The sequence below is a fragment of the Heterodontus francisci genome, chromosome 1 (genome assembly GCF_036365525.1).
Source record: "Heterodontus francisci isolate sHetFra1 chromosome 1, sHetFra1.hap1, whole genome shotgun sequence".
Classification (NCBI taxonomy): Eukaryota; Metazoa; Chordata; class Chondrichthyes; order Heterodontiformes; family Heterodontidae; genus Heterodontus; species Heterodontus francisci.
In genome coordinates this window covers 75,681,405-75,695,827 of record NC_090371.1, presented here as the reverse complement: position 1 = coordinate 75,695,827, position 14,423 = coordinate 75,681,405, and the positions used below count along the sequence as shown (strand labels likewise).

Sequence of the window (14,423 nt, the reverse complement as noted above, 5' to 3'; positions counted from 1 at the left end):
ATGTCTGAAACTAGAGTCTTAAACTTAAATAAAGCCAATTACACAGGGATTAGAGATGAGTTGGGTAAGGTATATTGGGAAATCAGATTAAAAGGTATGACAGTGGAAAAGTACGGAGATTGGAATAGTTTTAAAAATCAGCAAAGGATAACCAAAAAATTGATAAAGAGGGAGAAACCAGAATATGACTGTAAACCAGCAAGAAATATAAAAATAGATTGTAAGAGCTTCTACAATATGTAAAAATGAAGAGAGTAGTGAAAGTAAATGTGGGTCCCTTAAAGGCTGAAAGTGGAGAAATTATCATGGGGAATAAGGAAATGTCGGAGAGGTTAAACAATTATTTTTTTGTCTGCCTTCATAGTCGAAAACACATAAAAACAGAAATAGTGAGGAACCAAGGGTCTAATGAGAGTGAGGAATGAAAAGTAATTTTAGTAGAACATCGAACAGTACAGAACAGTACAGGCCACGATGTTGTGCCGACCCTTTAACCTACTCTCAGATCAAACTACCAACATACTATCATCAATGTACCTATCCAAGAGTCGCTTAAATGTCCCTAATGTATCTGCTTTTACTACCACCGCTGGCAGTGCATTCCACGCACCCGCCACTCTCTGTGTAAAGAACCTACCTCGGACATCTCCCCCAAACCTTCCTCCAATCACCTTAAAATTATGCCCCCTGGTGATAGCCCTTTCCGCCCTGGGAAAAAGTCTCTGGCCATCCACTCTATCTATGCCTCTCATCATCTTGTACCCCTCTATCAAGTCACCTCTCATCCTTCTTCGCTCCAATGAGAAAAGCCCTAGCTCCCTCAACCTTTCTTCATAAGACATGCCCTCCAGTCCAGGCAGCATCCTGGTAAATCTCCTCTGCACCCTCTCTAAAGCTTCCACATCCTTCCTATAATGAGGCGACCAGAACTGAACACAATATTCCAAGTGTGGTCGAACCAGGGCTTTATAGAGCTGCAGCATAACCTCGCAGCTCTTAAACTCAATCCCCCTGTTAATGAAAGCCAACACCCCATACACCTTCTTAACAACCCTATCAACTTGGGTGGCAACTTTGAGGGATCTATGGACGTGGACCCCAAGATTCCTCTGTTCCTCCACACTGCCAAGAATCCTGTCTTTAAGCCTGTATTCTGCATTCAAATTCGACCTTCCAAAATGAATCACTTCACACTTTTCCAGGTTGAACTCCATCTGTCACTTCTCAGCCCAGCTCTGCATCCTGTCAATGTCCCGTTGCAACCTACAACAGCCTTCCACACTTTCCACAACTCCAGCAACCTTCGTGTCATCGGCAAACTTGCTAACCCAGCCTTCCACTTCCTCATCCAAGTCATTTATAAAAATCACAAAGAGCAGAGGTCCCAGAACAGATCCCTGTGGAACACCACTGGTCACCGAGCTCCAGGCTGAATACTTTCCATCTACTACCACCTTCTATGGGCCAGCCAATTCTGTATCCAGACAGCCAACTTTCCCTGTATCCCATGCCTCCTTACTTTCTGAATGAGCCTACCATGGGGAACCTTATCAAACACCTTGCTAAAATCCATATACACCACATCCACTGCTCTTCCTTCATCAATGTGTTTTGTCATATCCTCAAAGAATTCAATAAGGCTTGTGAGGCATGACTTGCCCCTCACAAAGCCATGCTGACTATCTCTAATCAAACTATGCTTTTCCAAATAATCATAAATCCTGTCTCTCAGAATCCTCTCCAATAATTTGCCCACCACCGACGTAAGACTGACTGGTCTATAATTCCCAGGGTTATCCCTATTCCCTTTCTTGAACAAGGGAATAACATTTGCCACCCTCCAATCATCTGGTACTACTCCAGTGGACAGTGAGGACGCAAAGATCATCGCCAAAGGCGCGGCAATCTCTTCCCTCGCTTCCCGTAATAACCTTGGGTATATCCCATCTGGCCCCGGGGACTTATCTATCCTCATGTCTTTCAAAATTTACAGCACATCCTCCTTCTTAACCTCAACCTGTTCGAGCATATCAGTCTGTTTCACGCTGTCCTCACAAACGTCCAGGTCCCTCTCACTAGTGAATACTGAAGCAAAGTATTCATTAAGGACCTCCCCTACCTCCTCCGACTCCAGGCACAAGTTCCCTCCACTATCCCTGATCGGCCCTACCCTCACTCTGGCCATCCTCTTGTTCCTCACATGAGTGTAGAACGCCTTGGGATTTTCCTTAATCCTACCCGCCAAGACTTTTTCATGTCCCCTTCTAGCTCTTCTAAGTCCATTCTTCAGTTCCTTCCTGGCTACCTTGTAACCCTCTAGAGCCCTGTCTGGTCCTTGCTTCCTCAACCTTAAGTAAGCTTCCTTCTTCCTCTTGACTAGCTGTTCCACATCTCTTGTCATCCAAGGTTCCTTCACCCTACCATCCCTTCCTTGCCTCATCGGGACAAACCTATCCAGCAGTCACAGCATGTGCTCCCTAAACAACCTCCACATTACTGTCGTGCATTTCCCTGAGAACATCTGTTCCCAATTTAAGCACCCCAGTTCCTGCCTAATAGCATTGTAATTCCCCCTCCCCCAATTAAATATTTTCCCATCCCGTCTGCTCCTATCCCTCTCCATGACTGTAGTAAAGGTCAGGGAGTTGTGATCACTATCACCGAAATGCTCTCCCACCGCGAGATCTGCCACCTGGCCTGGTTCGTTGCCAAGCACCAAATCCAATATAGCCTCCCCTCTAGTCGGCCTATCTACATATTGAGTCAGGAAACCTTCCTGGACACACCTGACAAAATCTGCTCCATCCAAAAAAAAGTGCTGGAGAAATTAATGAGATTAAAAGCAAATAAATCCCCAGGACCTGATGGCCTACAGCCTAGAGTTCCAAAAGAGTTGGTTGCAGAGTTAGTAGATGCATTGGTTGTGATCTTCAAAATTCCCTTGAATTTGAGACAGTCCCAGTGGATTGGAAGGTAGCAAATATAACTCTGCTATTCAAGAAAGGAGGGAGAGAGAAAGCAAGGAGCTGCAAACTAGTTAGGCTGACATCTGTCGTCAGGAAAATGCTGAAATCTATTATTATTTATTTATTTATTTAGAGATACAGCACTGTATCTTCGGCCCACCGAGTCTGTGCCGACCATCAACCACCCATTTTATACTAATCCTACACTAATTCCATATTCCTACTGCATCCCCACCTGTCCCTATATTTCCCTACCACCTACCTATACTAGGGGCAATTTATAAAGGCCAATTTACCTATCAACCTGCAAGTCTTTGGCATGTGGGAGGAAACCGGAGCACCCGGAGGAAACCCACGCAGACACAGGGAGAACTTGCAAACTCCACACAGGCAGTTCCCAGAATTGAACCCGGGTCGCTGGAGCTGTGAGGCTGCGGTGCTAACCACTGCGCCACTGTGCCGCCCATATTAAAGAAGTGATAGCAGGGCATATGGTTTTATGAAACAGAAATCATATTTGATAAATCTATTAGTGTTTTTGAGAGTGTAATTAGCAGGGTAAATAAACGAAAACCAATGAATGTAGTAAATTTGTATTTTCATAAGGTATTTGATAAGGTGCCACACGAAAGGTTGTTGCACAAGATAAGGGCTCATGGGGTTGTGGATAACATATTAGCATAGCTGAAGAATTGGTTACAGGACAGAAAACAGAGAGCAGGAATAGACAGGCCATTTTCAGTTTGGCAGGCAGTTACTAGTGGGGTGCTACAAGATTAGTGCTGGAGCCTCAGCTATTCACAGTATATATTAACTAATTAGATGAAGGGCCTCAGAATAATGAATCCAGGTTTGCTGTCGATACAAAGCTAGGTGGAAAAGTTACCTATGAGGAGGACACACAAGGTGGAATATTTTGGACTTAGTCCCTGTCAGTATGGCGGGACCATTTTCTGGTCGGGTACCCGATTTACTAATTGACGGGCTTTGCCATGGCTATTTTCCAGAGCCCTGGCATTAGCATCCTGCTTCTGGGTTTCCTGACCAATCAGGGAGGGCAAGCGGGATGATGCATCCATTCTGTCAAAGGGAGGAATTCTAATTTAAGGGACCAAGACATGGGTTACAATGGCTCATGAGCAACCACAGGAATAGAGAGGAGACCTGGGAAGGCTGCTCACTGGGTCTCTCACTCTTACCTGGAGCTCCTGCTGCAGGATCTGAGGGGCTGCAGTGAGGTAAGCTCTCCCAAGGACCGGAAGAAGCTGATAGTCTCTCCAAATAGCAGGTGGAAGTGGCCGAGGAGGTCAGTAGCAGGACTGTGATCCCTCCAACCTGGAGAACATGCACTGAGGATCCAGGACTTCAGGAGGGCATGATGGGTTTGTGGCATAACACGTTCAGGTCCCAAGCCCCCAACTTTGATTTACGCAGTGTTCTCCTGTACAACACTCCTCAGGACAACACACCTTACAGTGCCACTCATTCCTCTCTCTCCAGGCACCTCACATCCCCATCTGAACAGCGAACACTGACACTCACCCTCACCCTATTGCTCTCTTGCAGCCATGTTTCACAGTCACCCTCCACTAATATTGTCCTTCCCTCCTCTCCATACAAGCCATTACAAACACCAACATCTCTCTGCTTTCTCTCGATACAAGAGAGCACTCAACTTGGGAAGAGGCAGAGACCCTGAGGAGGGCAGGAATGTTGGGGGTGGCGTCCAGTGACAGGCACCTTTTCAGCCACTGGCAATGCATTCCTGCCTATTCCACTGGGAAGGAGGCTTCGTCCCAGGAGGCTGCAGATGTCAGCACCAACCTGCCATGAAAGCCTGAGCCACCTGAGGCACAGGTGCTCAGACATATCGGGAGAGCTGATCCTCTGTCTGTAGACCCTGTGTTGGGGTCACACCTTCTTCCAGCTTGACCTCTGTGTCCATCACCTTGCCCTGTGGAGGGGCATGTGGCTGAGGAGAAGGCTGTTGCGGAGCTGTTGGCGGTGGTGTGGCTACTGTTCTTGCCCCTCACCAGAGGTGGAAGGTGGAGCTGCTCCTGGGCTGTAGTGAAGGCTGGCAGCAGGGGAGCACAGCTGAAAGTGAGTGAAGTACTTGATAGGTGGTGCCAAGCTGTGATATCACTCTCTGAGAGAAGAAGTGTTTTGAACAGGCGCCTCTCACCTGGCCATGGTTGGAGCTCTTCAGTTTCACTGACCAAAGACTTCCCAGCTTCTCAGTTTCACTGAAGAAGTTCTGTGCATTCACCTCGGTGACCCTGGCAAGTTGTTGACAGGTCAGGGAACAGATCCCCTGGCTGAGAAACCCAGAATTGTGGGTTAAAACAGCTTGTAATGGCCTTTTTAATTACCTTAATAACTTACTCAACAGATCCAAGGGGGTTCCTCACTTGCCTTCAATCCTGCCCCTCTAAAACCCAGAGAGGGCAGGATGACATCAAGATCCTGACCCGACATCAATTTTAGAGGATTTAACTCCCTGCACACAAACCCTTTGCGTGTCCTTGTATGAGAAACACGGTAAGTTAACATGCAGGTACAGCAAGCAACTAGGAAAGCAAATGGTATGTTGGTCTTTATTGCAAAGAGGGTTGGAGTACAAGAGTAAAGCAGTCTTGCTACAATTATACAGGGATTTGGTCTCCTCACCCAAGGAAGAATATACTTGTCTTAGAGGCGGTGCAATGAAGGTTCACTAGATTGATTCCTGGGATGAAGAATTTGCCCTATGAGGAGAGATTGAGTAGACTGGGTCTATACTCTCTGAAGTTTAAAAGAATGTGAGGTGATCTCATTGAAACATAAGATTCTGAGAGGGCTTGGCAGAGAAGATGTTTCCTCTAACTGGAGAGTCTAGAACTGGGGGCATAGTCTCAGGATAATGGGTTGGCCATTTAGGACTGAAATGAAGAAACATTTCATTACTCAAGGGGTTTTGGATGCTCAGTCATTAAATAGATTCAAGGCTGAGATCTGTAGCTTTTTGGATTCTAAGGGAATCAAGGGATATGGGGATTGAGCGCAAAAGTGAAGTTAAGATCAAAGATCAGCATAATCCTATTGAAGGTGGAGCAGGCTCTTAGGGGTATATGGTCTACTCCTGCTCCTATTTCTTGTGTTTTTAAGTTCAAAATTGAATTGTACTGAATTTAATTTGGGAATAAAAAATGAATGAATAAATGAGACAGCCATCCTTGTGGTTGGGATAACATTTTGTTATGATTACTGTGGATACATGTTGATGAGAATATAACCAAGTACTAAAGGAGAAAAGTGCATTTAGCCCATCAACCCCTTCCTTCCAGAGTCCATGTATGACTATTAAAAACAAGGACTTCTATGGCCTGACCATCAGCTGATGAACCTCTATTTTGGAGAACACTATTTTCCTACCCCTAGCTGCTATGAAATAAACAAACACTGTTATTAATAATTCTAAAATCCTAAGATGTGAATGGCTTAATAACAATTGTTATGCTGAGATCTGTAGTGATTACAAGTTGATCATTAGACTTGTGTAGAAGAAGCAGAATTCAATGCGTTCATGCTACCTTAATTTTACATTCAGACAAAAATAATCAATTTACGTATAAAGTTCAGTTCCCTACCGGTAAAACGTTCATGTTCAGCGAGGAGGTGCCCACAAAAGCACTTTGACTTTACTCCAACTCGAATGCAATCCCATTTGTAGTCAGGACATCGCCATCCAATATAGATCCCTTTCAAAGCAACACAATCATCCATGCATTAGTTATAAATATAATAGGTGAACTATTTACCAATCACTTACAATGCAGGTGGTGAAAATACTTTAAAGCAAGATTGTAATGTACCAAAGTCCCAAGTGAATGTGAGAAAGGAAAAGAGGTATTCATGCCCAAACACACGGGAAAATAATATACCTAGCCTTCATATGAAAAATTACAATATCAGTAATTATGAAAATACAAGGCTAAAGTTGTTCTTTCTGTTTAACAAAGTCAACCTCCTGCTACCCTGACCAAATATGTGTATTAAGCCAAGACATAGAGCAGAAACCCACACGACCAGTGTGATTTTCCAGCTTCACATCAAGGGGATGATTTCCTTTGTGCTGCATGCATGCAGCAAAGTTTAGAACCTGTTTAATAAGTTTACAATTTTCTAAATATAGCACACACAGAAATCTTTGCTGCAATTGCCTTTCTGACCTTGAGGCTACCAACCTAATGACAATAGTGAGGGTTTTATGCTGTTAAGTGGATTGAGAATGCCCAAACTCATTTCATGTAGAACATTTACAGCTTTCAGAAAGAACAGGTCTTGTCTTGTTTATCAAGCCCAGATCCCTAAAATGAAAGGACAGTGAGTATTCAGGTTAAGCCCCCCTGATATCTTCACCGTACTCTATGGAACTGAACCTAAAGGGCTGGTTTACTTCAGCATAATTATTGTCACAAATATGCTTTGTTATTAGAGGGTGATATATTCAAACTAGTGGCAGGCATTAAACAAGACCTGGAGAGAAAGAAGTCTCATAAATCTCATTCTCCTCTCACTACAAGGAAAGGTGAATTGTCATGGGTACAAGAAATGTGACAATGAAATATTATGGACTAAAACTGAGGAGTTATAAAAATTGATTTTATCTTTTAAAAAATGGACCTTTCTTTTAAAAAGTGAACAGTGTGCTCTAAAATGGACACCGAAGATTAAAAGACTTGGCCTTTGTATATTCACCCTATCTGACAGGGACAAAGCAATACCTTCAAAGCTGAGAGGTGTCAATTGCACCCATCCTACATCCATCCTGAAACATTCCTGAATTGAATGGGTTCTTCTGAAACAAAGACATTGTGAAGTGAAAACATCATAACCGGATTATTCTCACCCTGGCCATTGTATGATCACCATGGGGGAGAGGCCAAAACATCTCCTAACAGAAGATGACGTGACAAACTTTTTACCTTAAAAGAGACACCCTTGAAAAGAGAGACACCTAGAAAGCTGCATCCAAGAAGCTTTTCCAGCTAAGAGACCGGGAGAAATCCAGCAGCCAGAAGGGATGCGCTCTGCTGTAAAATTCTACATCTACACTTATACAGCAGTAAATTAGAAGCGATCCATTGTCTTCAACTGAACTTTCAACCAAGAGAGAAATCTATAAACACCTCAGGCCTGCAACCAATGCGAACTGGACTTTCGAGAGGCTTCAACAGGTTTGCTGTTTGCTGTCTACCTCCCCACTTACAATTGCTTAGCCCTTTTCCTCTCTACCTATCTCTTGTGTGTGTGTTTGTGCGTGCGCGCGTGCAAGCGGATGTGTGATTAGATGCAGTTGCAACAATTTCGGGTTAAGGCGTATTGATCAATAAATAATTGATTTTCTGTTTTAAACCTATAAGAAAACCTGTCGCTTTCTGTTTATTTGACAAATAAAACACAAAGGGGTTAAACCCTAATAGAAAAAAACACTTGCTGCAGTGGGAACCACCCAAGCTCTCCTCACCATGTGGCCATAACACGAATACTTTCAAGATTATCATAATGCACAGGCTAAACTATATCTGCAATTTGCTTACTGTGGCAATTCAGGCCACTCTGTTTCAGGAAAACCAAATAATTGTTTCCGAAATCCCAATTATAGGGAAAAACAAGCTATAGGAGGATAAAACTGTGGGTAGGGTATACTGGACTAATTGGAGTCGAACAAAATGATTGAAAACATCGACATCTGGCACATTAGGTTTGCCCCAGTCAAAAACGCTGGCTAGCTGGAGCTGGATGGCAGTGAAGCACCCAAAACCATCTCCCTTAAGAACGCACTTGAAATCCCGAGCAATCCCAAACTGTAATAACACATTCTTTTGGTAAGTACCTACTTGAATATGAAGGTTGGCTTAAGGTGGATTTGTCATACTGCATGACTCCTCCCTTAGGGCAGAACCTTAATATATTTTGAAAGCTAGTAGTCTTTTTCAAATGGATGAGGATGGAATTAGAGCCATTTATGAAGAAGGGCTGCTCAAATTATAATTTATGATAGATAACTGAGCAATTGAAGCTGCTGCATAAATAATTATGCAGATTGCAACAACACAGAGGTCAACTAAAAACCTACTTTCAAGGTGAAATTGATCACTCTGCACTTTATCCAGCACAAAAATTTCCAAGGTATTCAATTAGGGTGGGTGACATTAATAACAAAACACAAAAGCTCTGTGGGAAGAATTTAGATGTGGAACTCATGCACTTCACTTTGGTCAAAAGCATACTTAGCCTGTGGTGATGTATGGATGAGGTTGACTCACAGAGTCATGCAGCACAGCAGGTGCACATTCAGCTGACTGTGCCTTTGCTGTCCTTTTGAAAAAGCTATGCAATTAGTCCCAATCTCCTGCTCTTTCCCCATAGCCCTGCAAATTTCTCCTTTTGAAGTATACATTCAGCTCCCTCTTGAGAGTTACTATTCAATCTGCTTCCACCAACCTTTCAGGGAATGCGTACCAGATCATAACAACTTGCTAAGTAAAGGAAAAAACTCCGCCCTGGATATTTTGCCAATTTCTTTAAATCTGTATCCTCTGGTTACCAATCATCCTGCCACTGGAAACAATTTCACTCTATCAGGTCTGTCAAAACCCCTCATAATTTTGACTGTTATGACCTTTCTTAAATCTCCCCTTAACCTTCTCTGCTCTAAGGAGAACACACCCCGCTTCTCTAGTTTCTCCGCAAAACTAAAGTCCCTCATCCCTGGTACCATTCTGATAATTCTCTGCTGCACCCTCTCCAGGTTTTAGCAACCTTCCTAACGTGTAGTGCCCAGAATTAGACAGAATACTATAACTGAGGCCAAGCCAATGATTAATAAGGGCATCCCATAACTTCCTTGGTTTTGTACTCTATGGGCTGAATTTCCATTCCAGGGGCAGGACTCCGACTTCAGGACCAATTCCGGGTCCTGAACCCACTCCACATCGCTGCCAGAAGTCCAATGCTATTTTGAAAGAGGCTGCTAATTACTAGGCTGCTCAAGCATTTGCCATCCAATTAGGGGTGGTGGTTGTGTTGAGGAGGTGGGATGATGATGTAATGGGCCCAATTTACATAGCACCCGGCAGCCAGAGGAGGAAGATGCATCCCAGACACCACCATCACAGCAGTCAAGTGGTGCACCCTCCACCAGCGCAGATACATTCACTTCGGTGGGCCCTCACTCAAGTTAGAATGGGTGGCACAAAGTGACCAGCACTTCACATAAGGGCAGGAGGAGGTGACAGAGGCAGAAGCAGCTGTGGGCAGTCCCCCTCGGAGGATGGAAGACAGACAAAGCCAGGCTCAGCTGAGTTGAGATGCAGAGCCTCGGGGGTTACACACAAGGTGGGTCCTGGAGCAGCAGCAGGAGTTGTGTGCCCAAATGTCGGACTTCCCTGAGGCAGTGTGGAGTCTTGGGCAGAGAATGGAGGAGTTCATTCACGAGATATGGTCCTCTATGTCATGCATATGAGCGCATGAGCTCATCCATTAAAGAGTGGCCTACTTCATGGAGACCCATACGCGACATCACGTTACGTGGGTGCAGGAATATAGCACTGATCTGCACAGAATGCATGTTACATTTTGTAGCATTGACTGTCAGTTGCACTGATGATGCAAAGACACATGGACGGACTATCAGATGCTCCCAACCACTGGTTCCCTCAGACGTATGCCAGGCAGGGATGATGTCAAAGGGGCCACCCCTCATGGGGGAGCTTCGTCATTGGCTGCTCCCATAGCCCCACTGACTGAGGCACCATTTATGCAGCAAGCCCCCGTGACCGAGGCTGCCCCTGCATTGTCACATGGGGAGCAGAGTATGGCAATGAACCCGCTGGCACCGCAACGGCAAGGTCAGGCGCCATGGGCATCTCAGCCACATGCAGACACAAGCAAGCAGCCTGCCTCCATAGAATCATCTATTGCACAGAAGGAGGCCATTCGGCCCAGTCAAAGGGAGGAGAACCCCACAGGAGCAGCTGCATGCAGACGGTTATGCGTCGATAGTTTCATTATGCAGTTCACTTTAGTGACTTTGTAATGCTTCTGTTCACTGATTAATCCTCAATGTAATGAAATGGTTGATAGTTGCATCCTGAATTGTGTGATTCCACTGTTATGAGGGCACTAAGGCACCAGCATGATGAAGTGGGTGCCTGATGTAAAGGTGAGTGGTTGGCAACACAGTGTCGCCGATGGCAACGTGTCTTTAAGGTATTGTGGGGAAACAGTAGATGAATCTGTGTAGCAGGCATTTTGGATGTGGCTGCATCTTGTGGGAAAGGTGTGGTAGTGGGTCAAATGCTTCCAGGATGTGCCACGCTCAGGCAAAGCATGTCTGGATTAGTGTGGCCCAAGCTTCCCTGCCATCCTGGTCAATAGCTCAACGTCTAAGCTGGACCTCTGGAAGGCAGAATCACTGTGCTGCACCACATTTTCCTCCTCCTCCTCCTCTTCCGAAGACGTGTGATGCTCCTCCACAACTTCCTGCTTAAGATCCACACCTCTCTGGACGGCTATGTTGTGCAGAGCGCAGCAGACCACCACCATGCAAAAAGTCTTTGAAGGGGATCCCCCCGACCGATCAAGGCACTGGAACCACATCTTCAGGAGTTCGTTGGCCTGCTCTATAGTGGGCCTTGTGCTAAGATGGCAGAGCTGTAGCATCTCTTTGCCTCAGTTGTAGGGTTGTGCACAGGTGTCAGCAGCCATTTCTTTCATGGATAGCCCTTGTCCCCTATAGCCATCCACATAGTCTCTCTGGTGGTATGAACAGCAGCAGCACAAACAGCAGCAGCAGGAATATAGGTGCAGGAGTAGGCCATTCAGCCCTTCAAGCTTGTTCTACCATTTGATAAGATCATGGCTGAATTGATTGTGGTCTCAGCTCCACGTTCCTGTCTGCCACCCAATAACCCTTGACTTCCTTGTCTATCAAAAATCTATCTAACTCAGCCTTGAATAAATTCAATGACCCTGCCTCCACTGTTTTCTGGGGAAAAGAATTCCACAGACTAATGACCCTCTGAGAGAAAATATTTCTCATTTCCATCTTAAAAGGGAGATCTCTTATTTTTAAACTGTATCCCCTAGTTCTAGTCTCCCCCACAAGAGGAAACATCTTCCCGGTATCCACCTTATCAAGTCCCTTCAGGATCTTATATGTTTCAATAAGATCACCTCATTCTTCTACACTCCAATGGGTAAAGGCCCAACCTGTTCAACCTGTCTTGATAAGATAAGCCTTTCATCCCGGGAATGAGTCAAATGAACCTTCTCTGAACTGAACTGCCTCTAATGCAATTATATCTTCTTTCATATAAGGAAACTAAAACTGTACACAGCACTCCAGATGTGGTCTCACCAAGGCACCGTACTGCAGTAGCTGCAGTAAAATTTCCCTACTTTTATATTCCATTCCCCTTGCAATAAATGGCAACTTTCCATTTGCCTTCCTAATTCCTGCATGCTAACTTCTTGTGATTCATGTATCAGCACACCCAGATCCCTCTGTACCACCGAGTTCTGTAATCTCTCTCTATTTTAATAGTATACAGCTTTTCTATTCCTCCTGCCAAAGTGGACAAGTTCCAATTTTCCCACATTATACTCCTTCTGCCAAATTTTTTGCCTGCTCACTTAATCTATCTAAATACCTTTGTAGATTCTTTACTTCCTCTTGACAACTTATTTTCCTACCTATCTTGGTGTCATTGGCAAATTTAGCTACCATACATTCGGTCCCTTCATCCAAGTCATTGATATAGATTGTAAATAGTTGAGGCCCCAGCACTGATTCCTGTGGCACTCCACTAGTTACAGCTTAACAACCCAAAAAAGACCCATTTATCCCTACTTTCTGCTTCTTGTTAGCTAACCAGTCCTTTATCTATGGTAATATGTTACCCCCTACACCATGTGCTCTTATTTTGTGTGGGTGGGTGAATGCTTATGAGATATCACACAGGTCTGCTGCTGCCCCTTGAAATGACCCAGAGGCAAAGAGGTTCAAGGCCACTGTCATTTTCACAGCTACTGGCAGGGCATGGCCATGCGACCGGCGAGGGATGTGTTCTTCCTCCATGAGGACACACAAATCAGCAAACACCTGCCTCAATGTTGTTCTGAGATGCCCAGGAAGTTGATTCTTTGGTGGTATAGCCTATGGTGTAGCGCCTTTGTGCCCTCCCTGCCCCTCGGGCATCACAGCTGATTCCCTCTGCACCAAGGGGCTGCATTGTTGTTGGCACTACTGCTCCTCATCAATACTCAATGCTACTCCGGAGTAGCTGAGCCCCCCCCCCCCACTCCAGGGATGGCCTCACTTGCAACCAGCTGCACTGTACCAGCTGCCTGGACCACCTGCCCCACCCCCCAACTGCCCCACTTACCCCTGCAGGTGCACTCCCCCAAATTGCCCCAGCGCCTCCACCTGAAATACTCTCTGAGCTCTGCTCTCACAATGGCCACTGTGTGCCAATGCATCAGCTCCTCTCTGCTCCTTCCACCATTTATGCTGCACCAGGAACTGCACCCACTTCTCTGATTGGCTCCCTGCTGCGCAGCTGTCTTATCTCCTTGGAATTGCTGCTTTCCTGTGCCTCAAAAATCTCTTCCAGCCCTGCAACGAGCTCTCAAATTGCTCATTAACTGCCTCAATTAATGACCTGCCACTTACGGGCAGATTGCTGAGATCCCCAATAAGTCGCCTCCAAAGTTGCTTGGAGGTGGGACCATATTAGGAAACCGCATACCACTCGGCGATACAAATTTTCTGGCACGCCCACCTCCAAAAGCGCCTTCTCTATGGGATTAAAATCCAACTCAATGTCTCTATTTATAAAGCCAAGGATCCAGTATGCTTTTTTTTAAACAGTTTTATCAACTTCTCCTGCTACTTTCAAAGATGTGTGTATGTGACCCTCTGGTCCTGCACCCCTTTAAAATGTTACCACTTAATTTATATTGCCTCCTTAATTTTCCTTCCAAAATGCATAATTTTTCACCTTAAATATAATCTGCCGTGTGCCTGTCCATTCCACCAGGCTGTTTTTGTCCTTTTGAAGTCTGCTACTATCCTCTTCCTTGTTTGTAACTTTTCCAAGCTTTGTGTCATCTGCAACTTTGAAATTATGTCCCCAAAACCATTCAGGTCATTAATTTAAACCAAAAAGAGTAGTGGTCCTAATACTGATCCCTGGGGATATCACTGTATACTTTTTTCCTTTCTGTCTCTTAGGCAATTTTGTATCTACACTGCCCCTTTAATCCCAATGAGCTTCAATTTTGCTAATAAAAGCAGAAAGTGCTGGAAATACTCAGCAGGTCAGGGATCTGTGGAGAGAGAAACAGAGTTAACGTTTCGCGTCTGTGACCTTTCATCAGAACAGTCACACACCTGAACCATTAACTCTGTTC

At 44.9% G+C, this 14,423-nt stretch overlaps 1 protein-coding gene across 1 annotated transcript in view; it reads right to left on the bottom strand.

Annotated features, from left to right (window-relative positions):
• Nucleotides 1-14,423, bottom strand: part of LOC137370060 (protein FAM221B-like) — an 88,982-nt gene that overhangs the window by 33,871 nt on the left and 40,688 nt on the right. The window contains exon 5 of the mRNA XM_068032135.1: nt 6,593-6,703. Within this exon, the coding sequence (XP_067888236.1) occupies nt 6,593-6,703 (111 nt within the window). The remainder of the gene's footprint in view (nt 1-6,592; nt 6,704-14,423) is intronic.